The sequence below is a fragment of the Aulonocara stuartgranti genome (assembly GCF_965226115.1).
Source record: "Aulonocara stuartgranti genome assembly, chromosome: 5".
In the NCBI taxonomy this organism is placed as follows: domain Eukaryota; kingdom Metazoa; phylum Chordata; class Actinopteri; order Cichliformes; family Cichlidae; genus Aulonocara; species Aulonocara stuartgranti.
In genome coordinates, this window is record NC_138943.1 from 11,107,905 (window position 1) to 11,131,021 (window position 23,117).

Sequence of the window (23,117 nt, forward strand, 5' to 3'; positions counted from 1 at the left end):
ATAACTAATTTCTCTTCATAAATGAAGTCATTGATGGATAGTTTTGTCTACTGTCTGCTGTTGTTTATGCCAGATATTAAAGAAACAAAGAACACATTTTTTTTCAAAATGTATTTTATTCAATCAAAATAATAAAACAAGTAAAAAAAGTCAAACTTTTGTTTCACATTTCTGCATGTTGATTGATCCCATTGTGAACCTGTACCACCTGAACTTTATGTATCCACATATTTGATGTCTCCTGTGCAGATCAGCTATGTATGAGGAATAACAGTAAAATAACATATTTTAAAAAAGGAACAGACAAAAAAAACAAATAACTGTTGAAAAATATCAGTCTGCTGGTAGTTGTCCTGGTGCTGTATTTCTTCATATTCAGTTTAAATGCCTTACAAAAAAAAAAAAAAAATCCCCCAAAACTCAAATGACTTTCTTTTTGATACAGTACTTAGAAAATGTGATGCAAATATCCTGAATGGGAATTAGACAATTATCAATAACTATGAAATGTAAATTGTACCATAAAACAATGACATATCATTTAATAACTGGCATATCAATTAAATCCATCTAGAACATGCTCCATAATCTGAATAATTACCTAACGCTAGTCTGACAAACTTCTGCTCTACAGTGGCTCTACCCAAGTTTATACAGACTAAACGTAAAGAACCATTTACAACGACTTGGATTTTATTTTGGTATTTTTGTCCCTAAGTTTAACCACCTGCAATAACAGTGTAATCACGAATCTAAAAGCTGAGCGCTGATGAAATGGCAGTTTATATATAACCTGTATTCACATCAAAAAGCTCAGGTGATCAGACAAGTTGAGAACAAACCTCCAAGTTAATCAAACATATCTGGAATAGAAAAAAGTAAACATTTGTCAGCACACACTATAATTCACAGATTCGCTTCAAGCTACAACTTTGACTGGTGGTTGTACCACTGGTACCTAGTTTTTAGATGCACTGTATTGCCAAAAGTATTTAGACACCTGGGCACTTGCTCCGATTCGGTATGTAGAATTTAGCTGAGATTTTATTCATAACATTGCCTTACTTTTGCTTAGATCTGATTCTTCATCAGTCAAACAAGAAACCACATTAGAAAAAAAGGTTTACCTGAACAGATTTTCTAGTGACTGTTTCGAAATCTTAACAGCGCAGAAAAAGGTTTGCATGGGACTCAGTTGTGCAGAAGGAAAAAAGAAGAATGGCAGCATTTATAAAGTAAAATGATACACCTGGGTGCAAATAATTCCTCCTAGTTGGAAAATCACTACAGCGCCTTTGTTAGACCTAAGAGATGAAGGTTAAAATCACAAAAACAGACTGGAACACAGCTTTCCCGATACCGATATCTTTTCAAACTTTCTCGTCCTCTCTTCCGTACTGGTAACTCTTCCTTCCTTAGTGATGTAACTGTGCTCCCAGATCTTTGAATCGTAGTAAAATCAAGCATAACATTGTTACACACAGGTAATGATCCATTCAGATCAGCTGATCATAGTGATAAACCTACATCAGCTGATGATTAGCTAATATGCTTCTACATGTCCAACTATCTCATGTGAAGCATGCAATTTAATTTATGCCTTAGCAATTTCAGATGTACTGCACCCCTGTGCAAGCTGCTTTGCAACCCACCTACATTCTGGTTCCTGTTTTCATATCATATCTGTCATGTCTGTTTTTGTTGATGGAGGTCACCGAGTGTAAATTAATGCAGGTGTAAATCCATCTTTTGACTATACTTATCCCGACTGAAATGTTGGACAAAACTACCAATTAAGAACCAAGTTGTATTAAACCCCAAATAACCCTTTAAAGTGATGTTCTGAGCCTCAGCAGGGTGTCCCAATAGCTGCTGATGAGTCTTTCACTCTCTCATGGACTGCTGGTTCTGCCGGCAACAGGCTCTTCATCGGCTCCTCTTTGCTGGAAGGAAACAGGGAGACTGGCGAAGGCGATGTGGGTGAGGAGAGGGTGGAGGTTGCAGCAGTTGAGGCAGAGGAAGATGAAGAGGAGTTGCCATCAGGGAGGCACTCTTCACAGCAGCAGCAGCAGCAGTCCATGAAGGCCTGGCCCAGCGAGCGACACAGGCACAGCAGCATCACTGGCGTCGCAGAGCAGCGCACAAACAGCAGGAACTGTCCAATCAGACCCAACGCTGGCAGAACCAGAGCCGGAAGCGCAGCGGTCACTGGGACAGAGATATACGCCAGGGTGATGTTGCAAATACTCTCTGGCAGGTTGCACGTGATGTACAAGACAGTGAGTGCCATCACAGTGGAGCGTAGCCTCTGCTCCCTCACATGCTGCTTTTTCTTTGTCGAAGATGAAGACGAAGAGGAGGAGGAGCACCTGATAGTCACCTTTTCGCTGCTGGGTTTCTGTGGTAGTCGCTGTGCTAACACCTGCTTTGTCACCAAATCGCAGGCCAGAGTGAAGAGCAGTGGCAAACAAAGGTAGCACCCAAAGAACCACCACATTCGAGCTTCGTGATAGGTCAGCACCAGAGAGTAGATGCTCTCTGGGAGCTCCACAGATGGCTCACGGACACACATATCCACCTTGAACCTTTCAGTCCGGCCTCTAAAGGCCGCCATCAGTGAGCCTGCGTGCTGGCTTTGCTGTAGGTCGTTGGGAAGCGTCGGCAGGCTGACAGTTTCCTGGAGGAGCTGCCACAGCAGGAGCTCCGGGGCAGCTAAGACCATGGAGCCCACCCAGATGACGGACAGCTTGGACAGGATGGACTGGCAGGACTCCACCTTTGGAGTCTGATGAGGCCCAGGGCCTGTGGCTGCATGGAAACGATCAATACTGAGCGCACAGAGGCTGAATGTGGCCACGCCCAAAGAGGTCACCTGACAGAGTGAGGAAATTGATCAGAAAAAAATAATATTAATAAGCCATCACTAAGAATCAATGCAGTTGCTGACAGACATTCATTCACAGTTGCATTGCAGTCATATACTAATTCAAACCACAACATCAACATGAGGATCTTGGTTTAAAAAAGCAAATATAATGTAGACGTGTTTCCAGGTGTGATTTTTTATCCTCAAAAAGAGCCATGGTAGCTGATTCCCCCACTGGGCCCAACTTGAAAAATCAATCACTGCCTCCCACCTGACCCTTTCAGAATCTGATGATTATTTTTCTACAAATGCTTCAATATTTTAATGAAGTCATGAAATTTTTTTTACATTCATACTATAAATACTCTGGACTGAAATATTTGAGCTTGCATAACTTAAAATATAGGAGTAAGCCACATGAAACACATTTGAGCTCTGTTAAAAAAAAAGGTCATCTCACAATGTGGGATAGGTGGTTGGTCAAAAGAAGTTACAGCACATGAAAGGTTATCTACACTACAAGGACTCAGAAATGGAATTGAAGACTTAAAAAGACTGAGAGATCTGAATATAAGCAGAACTAAACACCAACAGAGACCAGATAACGTAAAAAATAACCGAAGATTAAAGACGCCTTCAAAACAATAAATATTAGCTCCAAAATCCCCAAAACAAACTGATTCAGTCCAAAAATACAAAATCTTGGGTCTACGCTCAGAGCCATGACAGAACAAATGTTTCTTAATTATTTTTAGTTATTTATGTTTTGGTCTTTTACACTCATGACTCAAACTTCTGAAGCTGCAGAACAGGTCCCAGTCAGTCACCACATGGTTAATGAGAGAAAAAAAATCTGTCCTGTCCTGATGGAACGGTCCATTACGTTACCCAAATATTGTTTTTATGTTTAATAAATGTTCAATACAATATTAATACCTAATTTATTAATAGTTAACAAAATATTGTTACTATTAACGATTTTAAAGGTTGTTTTGTTTAACCATTTTACTTCAAACTGGCATAAACAGTAAGATGATGCTAATAAGAATTAATATAATTCAACCAGTGCTTTGAAGAAAGCATGTTTGAGGATTTCCTCTGCTCTTTATGCCGGCTACAGACTAAATTACAAATCTTACAAGCATTAAGAAAAAAGTTACAAAGACAACTTTCCATTAACATTCAGAACACAGAAACAGAAATGAAAGGACACACAGAGGGGGAAAAAGGTCATTGTGTTGTAAAAGCTCTTAGCCTTCGTACTGCGGACAGTAATTGGTGCCTCGTGCCCATTAAAGTTGGTGGTTTTGGCCAGAAACACTTACTATCATTACAGAGACTTGTCCTCCCTCTGTCAGTGCTTAACGACCTCAGACTGTTAAGACACAACTCAAGATAATTAGCACAGAGCTTTAATTAGCATGAAAATAGTTTAACTAACGGAGCACAGGGCAGCTGGCAGCCTGACCTGCTTCAGTACTGTTCAGTAAAAGAGCATTTAGAAAAACAAAACAACAGTAATTCATTAACCAGAAATTAATTCACTCATTAGCATAAAAATAGGTAAAGCTGCAAAGAATAGAGGAGGCCGGCAGCCTGACCTTGTTAAAGACTGCTTCACACAAGCTGTTATTACAAATTAGTGAAACTCCACTTCAGTGATCTGAAGCTGTGTAGGCGGACAGAGCTGGTTTAGAGCCAAAAACAAAGACTCCACAGGCTGCAGGACTTTATCTCTGTGCTGAAGCATTCATCGCTCAGTGAGAGTAAATCTAAATTAAGCTCTTGCTTCAGCTTTTAACTGACCTCTAAATGAGGCCTCTTCCAATACCTGTCATGTTTCGGCCGTGTGGCAGGCAGGATGAGGACCCAAATTGCAAACTCACACACACGGGGGATAAACTCAAAATGCAGCTTTAATGCTGATAAGTGATAAACAATAACGATGATACAAAAAGCAATACAAAACTACACTAAACTGGGAAAAGCTAAAGTAACATATACTGGAAGACACGGGGAGAACCACACACGGCATGAGGGAGAACGCGACGCCGAACAGAGGAAGACGCAGACAGAAATACACAGAGGGTTAACGAGGAAAGTGGGAACACACGGGGAACACAGGTGACACAGATAACCATAACGAGACACTGACGGGAGACGGGCAGAGTCAAACAGGAAGTACAGAGGTTCAGACAGGAGGAGAGAGAGCACGGGGAAAAACACAGACATAACGGGCTGGGGAAACATGGAACAACCACAAAGGGAGACGAGGGCTCATAAATACAGAGAGGGCACACAGGGGGGAGAGAGAGCACGGGGAAAACTTAGACATAACGGGCAGGGGAAACATGGAATAAAACATAAGGAGAGACGAAGGCTCACAGATACACAGAGGGGCACACAGGGGGTGAGAGTCACAAAGGGAACGCACATAAGGAACACCACAACAGGGCAACTCAGAAAACATGGTCTAAATAAGGAACGAAATACAAAAATACATGGAAACTAAGAATACTGGGCCAACACGGCCCAGGACCATGACAATACCTTTAAATCATTTGGTCTTTAAGGAATTGTAACCGTCTTGCTTTTCATTCATTTCTGATATTTTACATAATGACAAGACTATTTAATCATGAAAACTATTTTTCAGTAGGTCCTTAAAACCCGGTGGTCTTCTATGATACGTTCTTTAAATTTCTGTTGTCCAAGGCAGCGAATCAAAGTAACATCACTGTTGTGTGATGCAGAGAAGATCCACTGAGTTAAATGTCAGCATCTCAAATTGTATTTAGGCTAAACACTAAAAGAGGACATATTCAAGAGCATTCTTTAAATACCATTTTATATCCCAAGTGTCTAATCTGTTTTTGCTTCGTCTGATTAATCACTACATTTTTAAAGCAATATCTTTATTTGTACTTTTATCCTCCATATAAGCCGGAAGCCTTTTTTCCCTGTATGCCAGTTAAACTCAGGTGTACACTGGGCCTCAAAATAGAGATTTAAAAACATGTACAAAAGCTTTTTTTAATTCCAAACTGAGCTGCTGCTGGCCCATCCTGAGCTGGTATTCTGCATTTAAAGAAATGGAGCTCTCTTTCAGTGACGGCCTGATATCTCTATTTCTTTTCTTTCTTTGTTCATTCATTGATTCATCAGGATTAGCAACAGTTTCTCTTTCATTACTGAGACTTAGTTTTGGAGCTGCACCTGCACATAAACACCACCATTCTTGAAAACTACATCTCTGTATTTTACTGTTTCGTTCTTGAGGAAGAAGAGCCTCTTCATGCTGGGGCCCCACACTAGCCTCCCCTGATGGTTCATAACAGACGGGTGAAGAGGCCAAACAGACCATAACGGACGTTTGTTCAAAGTAAAGGCTGCTGAAACTGAGGAGGAACAAAGACACAAACGGGCCATTCATCAGACCTGGAGGTCTCTTTATTAAACTGGAAATCACTTAAAATCAGTCAAACACGAGCTGTAAAAACTTCCATGCTTGTGTGAAAGTTTGCCTCGCTGCCTCGCTATCTGTGCAGAAATGTTCAATTCTGAATGGCTGCAGTGAGGATGATGCTAAAATAAACAACCAATGAAAGATTACCTGCAGAAAATGACCTCCAATCAACTAAATGAGTATAAAAGTGTTTTTATATCACTGAACTTTTTATATCACTATCCTAGAACTTGATGTTTCATAAATGTATTTAGAATTGAGTCAGGAGATCATAGATATTTTTTACTTATTTCACACAATTTAGAAATGTATTTCAGTAAAATCAAAGATTAATCATAATGACATTAGAGTCTATCCATTAGATTAAAAAAAAGAAAAGTCAACATCGCATTCAGTTTTAACCATTGATCACTCTTTAATCATGAATTTAATTGTTGAATAGTTTAGTATCTTCAGGCAGTTTTCATTGTTGTGTTTAATTTATAATCGCTTTTCTTGTTTTTTGATGCTTCAGCTTTTATTTAATTTATTACCACAGTTTATTGATGTCTTAATTACTTTGATCGAGGTCGATTGTGTTTAAATGTATTGCATCAAAAAACTGAAATGACTTAAAGACAAATTAAGTGACAATATATTTAAACATTTCAGTAAAACAGCTGAACAAAGTATTACGCAGATTCTTCACCTGGCAACACTTTAAGTGCATCTATAATAAACATGTAAGTATTTATTAAACAATTTATCTCGGCATTGATTAAGGGAATTTGTGGAAACACAGGAAAAAGTTGGTACATGGTAAAACTCGGGTGTGTGAAAGTTACAAGGTGTTCACACGACACTAAAAGGTGCTGCTTGTAGGCTAAATACTAAAACACTTCCTTCACGCGCACCTTCACCTCCTCCTTACCTCCAGGTAGGGCACGAGCCTGCAGGACAGGTCTCCTAGCAACCTTTTCAAGGTGAGCTCGTGGAAGATGACCACAGGCAGGCAGAAGAACAGCACGAGGAAATCCCAGAAGGCCAGGCCCGCCAGGATGCTGTTCCACGCGCTCTTCAGGTAGAAGTTGTGCCATACGATGCACATGAGCGCGAGGTTGCCAACGATGCCCGCGGCGAACAGGACGAGCGCGAGCAGCATGACTGCGTACGCCCAGTAGGAGCCGTCGGTAACTGGGAACAGCGGGTTGTGGAGCCCTGAACCGCGGCCGGACGAGTGGTTCCCCACCGGGGCGGAGGTGAAGCGGGACGTCCGCGGTGTGGTGAAGTAGGCGCTCGGGTCGTCGTACCGGCGCGGGTGCCCTAAACTGTTGGCGGGAACCGGTTCTTTTTTCCTGAAGCCCCCATCTTTGGCTCCTCGGGCCACTCGCTTTACACCGGGCAGTCCTGAACTTTGAAACCCGTTCAGAGAGCTCCTCTCCGGAGAGAGAGACGCCTGGCTGCGCGCAGGTAGTGCGCCAGCATCCTCTGCCTGCTGCGCCTCCAGCGGAGCTGCGTACCGGAGCTCCGCGCAGTGCAGAAAGAGGAGCAAAACACACCAAACCGAGCTCATTTTTTAAATAAATGCAACTGCTCCGTGTTATCCGTGTGTGTCACAGACATGTGCTGCAGAAAAACTTCACTCCTGAAATAAAAAAAAAAGTTGTTTGTGATGCAGCTCAGCTTCTCTCCAGTCCTGACGGAGAAGTTTGGAGTCTGCTGCTCAGTTTCCAGCACTTGTTATTGGCCAACATCAAGACACCGTGAAGAAAACACGGAGTTTCCGGTGACACATTTCAAAATAATAAAAAAAGGGGTCATAAAAAAAGTCTTGTGACCACAGATCGCTCTTTAAGAGCTCCATACTGACTGGAACAAACTAAGTTAAGGTCCAAACACCAGACAGTTGGATAAAGATGACACATGCAGTGAATTATATTAAACTCCAAGAAATCCAAGAATGCTAGACAATATTTACCTTTTCTAAAAAACTATTTTATGTTTAGTGTAGAATATGAGACACTACTAGGCAAGGCAAGGCAAGTTTATTTGTATAGCACAATTCAACAACAAGGTGATTCAAAGTGCTTTACAGAGACATTAGAAACAAAAACAAATAAAAAGCATGATTTAAAATTGATTAAAACAAGCAAACAAACAAACTAATTAACAAACAAACAAAACAGTATATAAAATCAAAACGGATAAAATCAGAACAGTAGATAAAATCAGTAGTTAAATGTAAGTTTTGAAATTTAAGCTTAACAGTGTGGATTTGGTGCTTTATTCAAATGCAGCTGAGAATAGGTGAGTCTTCAACCTGGATTTAAATAAACTGAGTGTTTCAGCTGATCTGAGGCTTTCTGGGAGTTTGTTCGAGGTATATGGAGCATAAAAGCTGAATGCAGCTTCTCCGTGTCTGGTTCTGACTCTGGGAACTGATAAAAGACCAGATCCAGATGACCTGAGGGATCTGGAAGGTTCATACTGGGTCAGGAGGTCGCTGATGTATTTTGGTCCTAAACCATTCAGAGCTTTATAGACCAGCATCATAACTTTAAAGTCTATCCTCTGACGGACAGGCAGCCAGTGTAAAGACCTCAGAGCTGGACTGATGTGGTCCACTTTTTTGGTCTTAGTGAGGACTCGAGCAGCAGAGTTCTGAATGAGCTGTAGTTGTCTGACTGATTTTTTAGGTAGACCTGTAAAGATGCTGTTACAGTAATCAAGCCTACTAAAGATGAATGCATGGACTAGTTTTTCCAGGTCCTGTTGAGACATCAGATCTTTGAAATATTCTTGAGGTGATAGTAAGCTGACTTTGTTATTGTCTTAATGTGTTTTTCTAAGTTTAGGTCTGCATCCATCACTACACCCAAATTTCTCGCCTGGTTTGTGGTTTTTAGATGTATAGATTGAAGTTCTCTGGTGACCTGTAATCGTTTTTCTTTGGCGCCAAAGACTATTACCTCAGTTTTGTTTTTGTTTAGCTGTATTACTACTACTGTAATACCATACTAGTGCTCTGCAAGAACAATGTTTACCTTGTCAATATTCTTAAGTTAGTATTTTAGAAATCTGATATTTGCTGATGAACAAAATACAGGTGTAGGCTGCTGGGGGATTTCCCATGATGCATTGAGTATTGCTCCTTCAGTCACCGTCCATGCACAATGTGTTTATACACCTTTCTGCATTTAGTTAGTTATTATTCACAGCATGTCTTTTATCCTGTCTTCCTTCTCTCACCCCATGCAATTGCAGCAGATGGCCGCCCATCCCTGAGCCTGGTTCTGCTGGAGGTTTCTTCCTGTTAAAGGGGAGTTTTTCCTTCACACTGCCGCCAACGCGCTGGCTCATAGGGCGTCATATGATTTTTGCGGTTTTCTTTGCTGTATTATTGTAGGGTCTACCTTACAATACAAAGTGCCTTGAGGCAACTGTTGTTGTGATTTGGCACTGTATGAATACAATTTAATTGAAATTAATAAAAATAAAATATTGGAACATTTTAATTCGGACCTGAAAGTCAAAGTTAACCAAATAAGTTATTATAACGTAATTGGTTATAATAACTCTCAGCATTGTTAAAGCTGCTCTCATTAGGACTGTTAATTTTATTTTATTTCTCCAAGTTCACAAAATGGTTTCAGTTACTTTGAATTATTTTTCAAAAGTCTAGTTTTTTTTTTCTTATTTAGCTTTTAGTTAACTACAGCAACATTGGTCTATATACAACAGATATGCTTTTTCCAATTATATTTTATGTTTGTGCTCACAGTGAGAATAAAGCTCATCTTATCCTAAATTGACTCTTCGTTAGACTGGACTGGTTTGAGTTACGTGTATCTAATAAACTTTTTCCCATAAACTGAAAGCATTCAAATTATTTTACAAAACACAAAGGGAGACTGAAACCTCTCCTCATAGTGACCTTCATGAGGTAACAGGTCCAAAGTGGCGACAGGAGCTTCAATATTCTCATTCAAAGTGGCTCATCTCAGAAGTGCGGAAGACCAAACCCGGAAGAGAAAACGACCGCCAGTGCTACCCCTCAGCCTCCTAGTAGACATCAATTTCAAAATCCTACATCCTGAAGTTAGCACATTCAAAAGATTTTCAGAGGACTTAACCTCTGACCTTGAGGCCAAGGTCACTGGAATTTGAACTTGTGTGAGTTTAGTAGATACACCTACGATATCAATTTGAAAATCCTAGGTGTCTTCCTTCTTGAGTTATGGAATTTACAATATTTTCAGGTAGCTTGACCTCTGACCTTTAGCTTGAGGTCAACAAGATTCAAACTCAGGGGAGAGTTTTAGTAGCTGCACTATGGTATCAATTTGAAGCTCCTACATCGCCTCATTTATGAGTTATCGCACTGACAAACTTGAGTGTTCATGCTGCCCGCCCAGCAGGGTGACAACAATATCCTATCAGCCATTTACAGGCGGAGGGGTAAAAATGGTGAGATTTAAAAAAAAAATGATAATGATAAGATAATATGCCTGAAACCAGAAACAATGGAAAAGAAAATGTTTAGTTAAGTTATACCTTTCATTTTCATTTATTCTTATTTTAATTTGAAGAAGCATATTTATTTATTTGTCCACTTTTATAGCAGGTTTGGTCCTCCATAAGTGGGCGCTGCTGCTTATATGAACTCATGTTTTCACAGCAGGTAACACCTGCTGTTTACAAAAAACAAAAAACAAACTTACTACAAAATATCTCATCAAAAATATTAATATCCACTAAAATAAACATTTAATCTGAAACTCTGGACGATATTAAACATTCAGATGAGTTCACTGTCTTTGGCAGCCATCTGCTCTCCATCCTGCTGACTGCTACAATCAGTCCGAGCCAAAAAATTGGCACCAAGAAAGGAGAAATGATCGGTCAGGCATGAATTCTGTCAGGCACGAATTCAGGGCAGTGAGTGCTGAAACACAAAGACTTCATTGCCCACAATCCTCAGCTCTTCAGGGAGGACGTCAGCTTCCTCCGAGCATCCTTGTGCTTCTTGCGGTACTCCTGTGAACACAGACGGGAAAGCCGAAACATGTTTACTGAATAACCTGAGCCACTTTACGTCTTCACTCCTACATAATTATCAGACTTGGCAAAGACATTTTTATGCACCTACAGATTTGACTTGCATGAAGACAAAGAGTTGTGGTTGGTAATGGAACTGTCTGACAGTGCTCATAAATGCTCCCACGAACAACTTCAAAGAAAATGTTGAACTCATAAACAGTATTTTTTTTAAAGCTCTAATATTTTTATCTAAGTTACTCGTCATAGAGAAAAATTTCTCCACAATCTGTCTCTTCAAAACTTTAAAACACATCTTTCTGCTCCAATTCTGTCTTCTTGATTACTTTCATCCATCACGGGCTAGAACTTTGTGAGATCATGCGGTTAGGACGACAGCTGGGTTCGCTGCTCTTATGGGTTTCTGGGCTGATGCCTTGCCACTGCAGACGTTTCTCACTGCCGCTGTAGCTGGGTTTCAAGATCATTAAGTAGACCACCTGTCAGTGCCTGGTAACCTGTCCAGCATTCATTCTCTCAAGCTATGACAGCTGGGACAGGCTCCAGCACCCCTGCATGCCTGAGCTGGATAAGCACTAAAGAAAATGGATGAATGGACAAACGGGAAGCTTAAGTTTTATTTAGAGAGATCAGGTCTGCTGACACAGAGGCCTAAGCAAGTAATACTGCCAGGTATGAAGTCAAGGAATAAAGGCTTGTTTGCACAAGATGTTCCCGGTGAACAGGCTGTAAGGCCTCTAAGCTCCGTGGCATCACATGTCTGTACAGGGTAGAAGGGTGACCTTAGCACCACAACCTGTGTCTTGTTTACTTTTATTGTCTGAGCCAAAACACAAAGAAGTTGCAATGTGTACCATATGATTTATACTTAGATGACAGTTAGTAAACCAAATAACATCCAGAAGGTGGGTAAGAGGTGTATAAGTCACAACTCTCTCTAACACTGCCTCACTGATTGGCACCTTAAGGTACTCAATTACCAGTATTAGCAGCAGTGGTTTTAAGGGGAGTGTAGATATGTGCCTTTTTTGGTCTAGATGAGAGATTTTACTGGATTTTTTCAGAAAAACTAAAAAAAACCTAGTGTTACAAAAACAGTCTGGCAGTGTAATAAAGTTATGATATGCAATGTATACCACACTCACTGTGAAAGCAAATTGTGGAGCTATGTTTCTCATTAAAAAAAAAATTTAAAAAAATTCTTAAAACCGAAGATTTAGCATCTAACAAGGTTTAACTTCTTGACCGGTTTTAGCAGTGTTCATACAAACTCTGTACCTGTCTGAGTGCACTCCTCCTCTCCTCCCACTGCTCCCTCTGCTCCTCCAACTCAGACACACGCCAGAACGACTTGGGACCATCTAAAGGAGAAAACAGTGTTCAGATCACACATCAGAACCTTTATCAATTAAAAAAAAAAAAAAAAGCAACAACAAAAATTTGGAAATCTCCACTGACATGACTGCAGATCTAACCAGCTGCTGGATACCAGTTTAATAAGTTCTGTCACCTCTGAGTTTGCAAAAAAATGTACCCACACACATGTTGACTCTCACAGACAGCTAATAAGATAATTTTCTTTTATTTCCTTTGGAATCACCATCCTACCTGTCAGTCTGTCATCATCAGGGTAAAAGAAGAAGAACTCAGTGTGTGACGGCATCACCACTCTGTAAAAACGCAACAAAAACACACAAAAGCTCAGATCATACTGTATTTTCTTTGTATCGATTCAACACACCTTCAATCTCCTGTCTCCTTTCATAACAATCTCACAGTCATATCCACTTCATGCTTTGATTGGTCAGGTGTGTGAAAGCAGCTGTGTTAATGAACCAAAAATAACTGGCAACAATGCTCTCATCTTTCTCATAAATAGTTCCTAATCAAACACAGATTGTTTTTCGTACTCTGTAGTTTTAGCTGTGGTGTTGCCTTGCTCCTCATCTTCCTCCTGCTCATCCTCTTCCTCCTCTGAGCTGCTGTCATGGAAACGTGGGTCTTGATGCCATGACACCTTTGGAGCTTGAATGGCCTCTACCTTGTAGTCGGCTGTTTAGAGAAAAATGAAAAGATTAAAAACAAACAAACAAACCCAAAAACAACAGCATTCATGTATTTGGAAGATTAAGATCAGTTCAGGCTCTACCTACCTGTCTCTTTACTTCCTGTCTCTGTGTCATCTCCAAAGAAGGAAAATTTAAATCCACACAAATCCTCTTTTTCCACACTGGGAACAGAGAGCAGCGGGGCTGACTCTTCCTCCTTCTCTTTACGCTCTTCTTCTTCCTCCTTCTGGTCCCAGTTCATCTTCTCTTCTTGTTGATCCGTCTCATCCTTGCTCTGACCAAACACGGTCTTCAGGTCACCTGACACGTCGTAATAAATCTCTTTAGAAACCTCAGGAAGCTTTTGAGCTTCCTCACGTTTCTTCTTCCTGGCAGCTTTGCTGTGAAGACAACAGATCACAGGTTGAATTTTCTGGTTTCCTGCACATGTGAATGCTAAAAACTTTATTTTATTATTGTAACTTTGCAAAAACCATATTAAACCATTTATTGACAGAAATATTGAGTACCGCAAAAAAACAACAACATTACAAACATTGTTAGAATTCAGGTTTAACAGTAAAACCAGTACAATGATGACACACAGAACCATAGTTATGATTGTGTTGCAGTAGGGTGATGTTTCTGCTCAGCTGCAGGTGGAGAGGATGGGCAGAGTGATTCAGGCAGAGGAGGGAAGGCTGAGTGACACTTGAGCATGCCCGAGTTCTTTTTAAGAAGCACACAGCCATTGTGTTGTTTACAGTGTGTGAGCCCAGAAAAATAAAACCCTGATATTCCCTAAATGTAGTCTGTCTGGGTCTGTGCTGAGCTGACTTACAAGTAGTAAAGTCACTCACTGTTATATATTATTTTTACTTAGGTAGTTTCTTGTCAAAGTCTGGCACCTACAATAATAATGATTATCTGACGTATTAAATCCATCTGCTTTGGCAGGGGCGCTGGAGCATATCTCAGCTGTCTTAGGGCGAGAGGCGGAGTACACCCTGGACAGGTCGCCAGTGTGTCGCAGGGCTTGTATTAAATCCACTGCGGAAAATAATATCCAAACAAATGTACTACTTGTTTGACTGAACAGTGTTTGTCAGAAACATCTTCCCGCAAAAAGAAATTTCCATCTCTTACTACTTTTTCTGATCTAGTTTTGAAGTGTTTAGTGGAAACAAATACCATAGAAAGAGTGTAGAACAGCGGTCCCCAACCTTTTTTGTGCCACAGACCGGTTTACATCCGACAATAGGTGTAGTGGATAAACACAACAAAATAAAACCAGTACCGGTACCCAGAAAAAAGAAGATTTATTCATAACACATGGGAAAAGACGGAGTTAATGATAAAAACTATTTCAAAAAGTAAAGATAAAAGCTGATAGAAACCCTGAAAATCATAAATTTCACACCCGAGCATCAACTCTCGCAGCCCGGTACTGGTCCGTGGCCTGGGGGTTGGGGACCGCTGGTGCAGAAGTTTCTACTGGATTTGTCTAAAACAACAAACTACAAAATCCTAGAACTATCCATTAAGCTTAACACAGTGTTAATATAGTTTATTTAGAGAACTTAAGAAAAATAGGTGGAAATTCATGTTTCTGAGCTTGTACCTCTCCTTCTTGACTTCCTCTTTCTTGGTCTCAAATGCAGCATGTTCTTCCTTGCTGGGGTCGTAATGAAGCACTGACACATCTCTGCAAACACACAGTCACACAGCTTTAAGTTTCTTTATTTTCTCCACAGTGAATATGACTTGTTCCAGTTCAGAAGCTGTGTGAAGCTCACTTGAACTTCTTGGCTTTGCCAGCAGTCTTGCTGCTGCAGTGTTGTTGGCCAAGAACACTCTGCAGAATAGACAGGGTCTTCTTCTTCTCTTCCTCCAAATCCTCATCATCTTCCACCAGGGTTTTCTTTGTCTCTGAATCACAAACACGTAACAAATAATTCTTAGAATCGAAGATAAAGAAGTGTGCATGATGTACAACATAAAGAGGTTGTGTTACAGCACAACTAAACTGGTAAAACCTTTCTGCTTTCAAACAGAAAATTAGCTTGACTGTTTTGTTAATAAAAAATATTTTATCTATAACATCTGTGTAATTTCAGGCCAGCTGGTGATGCTTTAATAGACTGATGATATTTTCCATATTTCAAAAGGATTTATGTAGCTTCAGAAAATAAAAGCACACCAAGGTCCATAATATCTTATAGGAAGAAATTAATGGTAGTTGTGTTATGCTGTAAATAACCTGGTCCGGAGCACATAAAAAAAAAAAAAACACGGGGTTTCTCCATCTTGATCTACTTTCCTGCATTTACCAGCTACTGTACCTGCATCCACAGTCTCACCTGCGTCCTCCTCTTTAACCTCTTCATCCTCCTCCAGAAAGCGAGAGTCCATCCGGAAACGCTCATCTGTCCCGAAGCGAGACTGCAGCGCCATCAGCTGAGCAAAAAACAACAAACCAATATTTAGTGCGAAGTTTCGAGTTTGCACAAGTCCACGGTTGAGCTAAAACATTATGACCACCTCTGTGCAACAGTGTGGAACTTCTTTTCTCACCTTCTGTCCTGCTTGACCCTCAAACTGAGGCTTGATGTCAAACCTGCTGCCATCCTCCTCATCTTCATCGTCACTGCCGCCAAACAGCTGAGGGCCCGATGACTTCAGACGCATCTGAAACACACAAATGCAAAGTTAAAAAACAGCCCGTTTAGAGCCACATTATCACGATCAGTTAAGATGTCTACTGATAATAACCATCTTTGGTGAAATAAAGGTGGATGAATGCAGCTTTAAATTCTTATATTCCAGTTCAGAGACCTTAGCTCAGCACTCACTCACCTCTGCTTTTACTTTGACACTTTTATTTGCTGTGGCTTCATCACCAGTGGCCTCATCCTCTGATTGGCCGTCCTGGAAGAGTGTCTTCCTTGATGCTAAGACCTCTGAGTCCATCCTCTGCTGATCTCCATCGTCATTACCATCATCTTCTTCATCGTCAGAGCCAAATACGATGTGTTTCCCTGCTCCTGCCACGGGAGCATCCTAATGAAGAAACAGCGTTTTATCATTATCAGTAATTATTATTAATAAATAATACGAATTGTGTCATAAGAAAATCTGAAGCCTTCAGCACACAAAGAGGACTAAAGTTTTATTGAAACTTTTCTGCCTGCTTTTAAAGGTAGTGAGGAATATGTAGATATACTTGACATGTTTTTAGGTTCTTAATATCAGAAAAAAATATATATTTAAAAACAAACAAACAATCAAACCATGAAATTTTACATTAATAATGAAAAATTATAATTCTGTGTTCTGTCCTACAGATTAGTTTGTTTGTTTGTTTGTTTGTTTTCCAAAGAAACATCAATCAAAAACCCTTCCAAACCTCAAGTACTGCTTTGATTTTATTAACTAGGTTAAAATAATTCCAAACTAATCAGTTTATTACAATAACAATCTTATAAACACGCTGCGCTCTCACCAGGTTGGCTAGTGCTCCCTGGATGAGTTTTTTATGTTCTTCGGCCTCTTTCTGTCGTTGCTGTACAGCAGCCAGCCTCCTCATGTTGGCCTGTCTCTGCCGCTCCTCTTCCTCCTCAACTCCTAATGCCATCCGGGGGAGTGCCAGCTCTTCCTCCTCCTCTTCCTCACTGGTGGAGGTTTCCCTGTTCAAAGCTGCTTTCACACCCCCTTTAGCAGAAATGACCTGCGGCTCATTCTTATCCTTTCCAGATGAGCTGCAGGATGAAGGTGAAGCCTTGCCTGCAGATTTAACATTTACAACAATCTGACTGGAGTTCACCCTCCCCTGCTTCACTTCCTCCTCCTCTTCTTCACTGCTAGACGAAGACTCAGTCTCAGCCTTTTCTGTGTTTACACAAACTTTAGTTGTAACCTTTTTTAAAACATCAGGAGGAACCATGTCTTTTATAATCTTTCCTTTTTCCTCCTCCTCCTCATCACTCTCATCTTCATCATCACCATCATCACTCTCATCTTCTTCATCTTCATCATCACCATCATCACTCTCATCTTCTTCATCATCATCATCACCATCATCACTCTCATCTTCTTCTTCTTCTTCATCGTCATCCTCTTCTTGCTCACTGCTGTCTGAAATCTTAGTTTCTGCATGATTCTGGTCTCTTACGCTTGTGATGGTTTTGCTGTCTGTTTCTTTGTGAACCAGTTGTGTAGAATCAGCGTTCATCTTCTGTTTTTTAACCTCTCTTCCTCTTCCATCGTCCTCCTCCTCGTCTTCTGATACCTCATTCAATGCTTTTGTGCCCTGGAAGGCAGGCAGTGGTGCTGACGTGACAGCTTGTCTTTTCCTCTTTTTCTTCTTCTGTTCATCCTCGCTGCTGTCGTCCTCCATTATCATGGCGAGGATCTCTTCAGGCGTGGAGCCTTTCTTTGGAGCAGGTTGCTCTGCAGGAAAAGACGGGAAAAGCGTTTCTTGTTCTAGTCCAGCTCCGAGGAAGCTGGGAGCTACAGTCTTTGAGTTCTGCTGGGCCGCCTCAGCTAGCCTCTGCAGGTCAGCCAGGGAGATCTCCAGATGGGTGATATTAGAAAACATGGCTTCATAATCAGAGTCTGAACATGAATCTACCGAGTCTACTTCATCACCCTCATCTTCCTCATCCCTATCTGATTCTGATGAGGACGGCCTTACGACAGGGAGGTCACGAGTTTTCTTATTTAGCTTCTGTTCACTAGAATCCCTCTTTTGCTGCACGCAGGACGGTTTTCTAGAAGTAAGGTGTTCTTCATCATCTGTTGATCCGTCCTCTTCCTCTTGCTCTCCAGCTTTTCTCTTCTTCTTTGTTTTTCTCTTCTTGTCTGTGTTGTTTCCTGAGAGGTGCTCTGCTGTTGGGGGAGTATGTTTCTCCTGACATTTAGCAGGAGGAGGTTTCCTCGATGCAAAGAGTTCATCTGTGTCAGCAGAGTCGTAGTCATCCTTGTCTTGATCACCTGGAATCACAAAGAGGAAAACCTGCTATTCCAAAGATCAATTTTTTTTCTGGGATGGAGAAAATGACAATGATTCACTTATATTTAATTCTATTATTTTTACTGTAGTGACTTTTGACATAATTTGGTACTGATCAGCGTCACTCAATGAAAGAACATCCCTGATATCATGGTTTGAATAAAGCTAATACCGCACTCTTCCCTAGAAATCTGCATCCACACACGCACTACATAGAATTAGCAGTCAATGTGGCACAAAAATCCACAAATAAAAATCAGGTTACTTGATGTAATCTGTTTAAGAATTTGGCATCTTTTCTGCTCGTCAAAGTACAAATAAAATCATACAAAATGAAACCTGTGGCTTTCATGGTTACTTCAGTACAACAGAATCCTGTGTGAGAAGTCTTTGTTATTGCATTTTTGCACACGTGAACCTACATGTGCATTTGAAAGTAAAATGAATAAGCAGCCATAAAGTTAAACTCATCACTTAGGTAGAATTGTAAACATAAACAATGACAAATTTGAATTTTTAAAATGCGCAAACTGCCTGTTTCAAACACATCTGTTACCTATGCATGCAGATTTTGCTAAGAAGTCATATCCAACCACTTCCAGATTATCCTCCTCCACCTCCTGCTGCTGTGGTGTAACATGGGAGGTCTGCTGAGCTGCCACCAGCCTGCGGATTTCCTCTTCTGAGTCGGCATCGTTGTCAGTAAAGCGTGTCCACTTCTTCTGTGCCAGTCTGTGGTTGTTTTGTTTTTCAAATCCGTTGGTGAGCTGATGACCCTCAGTGCGATTGACAGAGTTGACAGGGTGTTCAAATCTAAGGTAAATCAACAAAAGGAAGGGACACTAAATATTCAGAAACTGGTATTCCAAAAACCCAGAAACCATGAATCAGAACGGATTATTGAAAGCTTGCAAAGCTCTAGGAACATCAGGAAATCTGATAGGAACCTTTGAGAATTAAACAAAAATGGAAATATGGAATGTCAGGAACAAGTGTGGACTTCTAACAAGTTCAGAAACCAGGTGGCTTGAAGAACACAATAAATCCATTAGAGGTTTTAGTCATTAAAAAAAAAAGTTATCTTAACTCCAGAAATAAATATGTCAGAATCACTTGTACCAGTAGATATCCCTCATAATTCCAAAGCTAACACCTGGGCATCCCAGAAATTACAGAAAATGTCCAGGAGGCAAAGTGGATCGAGGAAGGAAAATCTAAAATCCCAGAGGCCCTCGGAGACAGAAACCAACTGAGACCTTGTGGATTAACCAAATCAAACCTGGTTTACTTGAATAGTCTGAAAAGGTCACATGGATACCTGGTTCTGCCAGAAACATTGTCTGTCCGACTCTTCTTGGGTCTCCATGGCTCACATGGGGGGAACTCTCCCCGCCTCTTCTTACTGATTTCGTCATCCCCACCCTGGACCTCCCAGGTGAGCTGGGTCACAGGTGTGGCCTCATCAGGGATGGTGTTTCGGTCCAGTTTGCGAATATTGTGGCTGTATTTCGATGGGTCGTACTTCAGGTTTCGAGATTTGCTGCCTTTCTGACTTCTGAGCTGCAAGATGGGGAGGACCCGTCCAAATTTACTGACCACCCAGTCCTGAAACCAGAGGACAGTCAACACCAACCTTAAACCCTTAAAACTAAAATGTAATAATTTATGTTAAGGGGATTCAATTTTTAAAAGAATTGGTTTCCACATTGTGACTACATGACCCCACAAGAGAGCAAGTGCATTCGTTATAATCATGTCTTGAGGGAAAGAGTATGACTAGACCTTGTGTCCTGGGATTTCGGTCCCCGGAACCGCAGCCTTCATGGTGAAGTTGTCCACACCAGCTTTACTCAGTGAGTCCAGAAGCTTCTGTCTCTTGTCCTCAGCTGCAGGCTGTTGGAGATGCTGCTCTACTGACTCCTGCCGCTCCTGAGCCAGCCTATGACACAGTCAATACAGAGCTTTTAGCTCTCAAGCTAATAGATAGGAATAATTTTCTACAGGTACAGAGATCAAATTTTTAAGATTGGTGAACATACGGTAAAATCCAGAATTTTCAAACCAGACAATCAACAGTTGTGAGCCTTGATATTAAAGTCTGAGTTTAAAAAAAAATCACCCCCCTAATAATTCAATAATAATTTCCACTTTTCTGTCAGTGTTAGTGTTAGTGTTTACATGGCGCGATCGACGTGGTTGTACCTGTGCAGGAAACTCTCTTTTGCTATTTCAATCTGCAGAGTTCCCCCTTTCCATTTAGACTTGTTTAGCACTGTCAGGCCTGCAGAGGAAACACACCAATCTCATAATGCAACAGTTTTTTTTTAATGTTAGTTTAGAAAGCAGACTGTAGAAAATTTACTCAATGGTGCAAACAACACAAACATAATTCTCACTGAAAGTGTTAACTACATGTTTAGATGAAGGGTTCCTTCAGTTTGGCGGATGAGGCGTCCCACTAACAGTGTGAATGAATATTAGTTACATAAGTTAGTTAACCCTGTGAGGTCTAAGTCATCACTGGTGACAACTCCAACCCTATGCTCACAGAATATGTTTGTTTTCTCCAAGGTTTTGGTAAATATAAAACAAACAAAAAAATAATTCTCACTGACACACATAAGAAATTATTTACTTTTTCCCCTCAAAATAGTCATCTGTGCTTCTCTCAATTCTTATTTAGACTTAAATATACTGTAACTACGCTTCTTATTCCTGGTTTTTGTATATATTGCTTTTGTTGTGTTGTATTTGTGTTATGCACCTTGGAGCATAACATCCATCCATCCATCCATTTGCTTCCGCTTATCCTTTTCAGGGTTGCGGACGGCGCTGGAGCCTATCCCAGCTGTCTTAGGGCGAGAGGCAGGGTATACCCTGGACAGGTCGCCAGTGTGTCGCAGGGCTAACACATATACACAGACAACCATTTGTACTCACATTCACTCCCGCATTCACGCCTGTGGACAATTTAGAGTCTCCAATTAACCTAACCCCACTTACTTAGTGGGGATGACAACCCTTAAATCCTAAAACACATGTTTAGAGTTAGAAGTTTGGGGTTGTCACTGATAATGACTTAGACCTCGGGGTTAAATCTGAGGATTTTCAGCGGCAGCTATGGTCACTTACATTTCTTCAGGTCGGCATCTGAAATATTGATGTTGACATAGCCAAAGGTTTTAAAGGGAACACCTGCAGGAGGAACAATAAGATTATCAAGATGTAAGAATTCATAATGAACAAAACATAATGATCATAAATCTATTTTCGATTATGCTTTTTCTGATTAATTTTTATTGTCCCTGACCAAAAAAATAAAAAAGTAAACTAAACTTTCACAGTTGTATTGAAAATATTTTTAATGTTCAGAGCAGCCCTGACATCTTGTATTTAAGCATCACTTGTAAATAAAGTTGTATAATTTGTGGAGTGTGAGAACAACAGCTAAAGATTTTTTCAATGCAAATTAGATGTAAATAAGTTCAAACTTTAAGTATGTTTTCTTGTTTTAAATAGAAATGCACAGTAAAATAAGAAAATGCTTTAGAGTTTAGTTTTCTTTGGATTTTAACTTTTAACAAATAAAGTTATACATAAATGAATGCTGCTGGTTCGTTAATATCAGATGCCTTCCAATACAACAATTGCACAAGTACCTGATAGTGACAGTGCTGAATGTGAAAGGTGATTTCAATAAAATTAGATAAACAGAATTTAAACATCGTTACTGTCACCATTCTGGCTGTCAAAGTGTGTCAGTGTATACTGGATTCCTCACCCTCTGGGTCTTTCCTGGTCCGGAGCTCCACATCCTCAACGGCTCCAAACTTTCCAAATCGATCCTTCAGATCCTTCTCAGTGACCGTGTGGCTTAACCCACCGACGTACAGTCGCCGCATTGCTGTGACTGTAAGTATAAGGTGGCTACACTTTAAAAAGCTTTGTAAATTGATGTTCAGCTGATCTACCAGGCATAGTAAGTACACTATCACTACCTCGCATATTTTACACATTTATAAATACTGCATACATAACCATTTGTAAAACATGCAGGAAAGTCATACAAAAAATAGATTCATATTCAAACAAAAAGCGAAAAGCAAAATGCTTCTCATAAATCTACAGATACTCTCACTGCTCGCATGAAAGATCAGGCCAGATGAGATCTGCTCGTCTGTACGGTTCTGAATTGTGTTTTACTGTTTCTAATATTGTGTCCACTCCATTGCACTGCACATTGTGCGTCTCAGTATAATACAGCACAATCCAACGAAATTACAAACCAAAGACTTCATAATAACTTTAAAGCTGAAACACCTTTTAAAGCAGCGTCCAAAATGAATAAACTTAAGAGGACTGGACTGAGAGCAGAGCCTCAGGTTTTAGCTGTAAGCAACTGAGTGGATCCAGTAAATCCATTTCAGCCTGGAGGAACTCCAGAAATAGAGCATAACATAAATCACAGAGCATCTACTACATATATGATCTCTAAGTGAGTCGATTTATAACTACTCTTATTTGTTATCGCGAGCATTTTTACATAAAAAGTCCGAAAAGCTACAAATGTTTACCTCACATGTATCCAGCTGGTGTTACCACAATTTCTGTCCGGAGCTGAGGTCCTGCAGATAAATCCGTCCGTAACATTTTTCTCGGGAACCACCCAAATGTTCCGTAGACTCAACG

At 40.4% G+C, this 23,117-nt stretch overlaps 2 protein-coding genes across 3 annotated transcripts; both read right to left on the reverse strand.

Annotated features, from left to right (window-relative positions):
• Window positions 1-124: 124 nt before the first annotated feature.
• On the reverse strand, window positions 125-8,111 carry gpr37l1a (G protein-coupled receptor 37 like 1a). The gene is made up of 2 exons (XM_082533427.1): window positions 7,243-8,111; window positions 125-2,872 (listed from the first exon to the last, which is right to left on the reverse strand). Exons 1-2 carry the CDS (start codon window positions 7,882-7,884, stop codon window positions 1,850-1,852), a joined length of 1,665 nt encoding a protein of 554 aa, XP_082389553.1. The 5' UTR covers window positions 7,885-8,111; the 3' UTR covers window positions 125-1,849.
• Window positions 8,112-10,529: 2,418 nt separating this feature from the next.
• On the reverse strand, window positions 10,530-23,082 carry nol8 (nucleolar protein 8). Of its 2 annotated transcripts, XM_082534753.1 has the most exons (18): window positions 23,003-23,082; window positions 22,210-22,338; window positions 21,561-21,623; window positions 20,631-20,709; window positions 20,211-20,367; window positions 19,747-20,033; window positions 18,985-19,241; window positions 16,920-18,409; window positions 16,274-16,477; window positions 15,992-16,105; window positions 15,778-15,874; window positions 15,214-15,346; window positions 15,039-15,122; window positions 13,523-13,818; window positions 13,280-13,421; window positions 12,978-13,039; window positions 12,648-12,730; window positions 10,531-11,348 (listed from the first exon to the last, which is right to left on the reverse strand). In XM_082534753.1, the coding sequence occupies exons 2-18, from the start codon at window positions 22,328-22,330 to the stop codon at window positions 11,289-11,291; spliced, it is 3,729 nt and encodes a 1,242-aa protein (XP_082390879.1). In that variant the 5' UTR covers window positions 22,331-22,338; window positions 23,003-23,082; the 3' UTR covers window positions 10,531-11,288. The 2 variants fall into 2 exon arrangements, with proteins under 2 accessions (XP_082390880.1, XP_082390879.1); XM_082534754.1 differs by lacking the exons at window positions 20,631-20,709; window positions 22,210-22,338; window positions 23,003-23,082 and having other exon boundaries at window positions 10,530-11,348.
• Between the last annotated feature and the right edge of the window lie 35 nt (window positions 23,083-23,117).

Bases quoted from the DNA above. Each gene is read 5' to 3' on its own strand.
- gpr37l1a (XM_082533427.1), bottom strand. From the start codon at position 7,884: ATGAGCTCGGTTTGGTGTGTTTTGCTCCTCTTTCTGCACTGCGCGGAG. The intron at 2,873-7,242 runs GTAAGGAGGAGG...TCACTCTGTCAG, and splicing joins GGCTCGTGCCCTACCTGGAG to GTGACCTCTTTGGGCGTGGC.
- nol8 (XM_082534753.1), bottom strand. From the start codon at position 22,330: ATGCGGCGACTGTACGTCGGTGGGTTAAGCCACACGGTCACTGAGAAG. The intron at 16,478-16,919 runs GTGAGAGCGCAG...TTTCTTCATTAG, and splicing joins AGGGAGCACTAGCCAACCTG to GATGCTCCCGTGGCAGGAGC. The intron at 16,106-16,273 runs GTGAGTGAGTGC...TGTGTGTTTCAG, and splicing joins GTGTCAAAGTAAAAGCAGAG to ATGCGTCTGAAGTCATCGGG.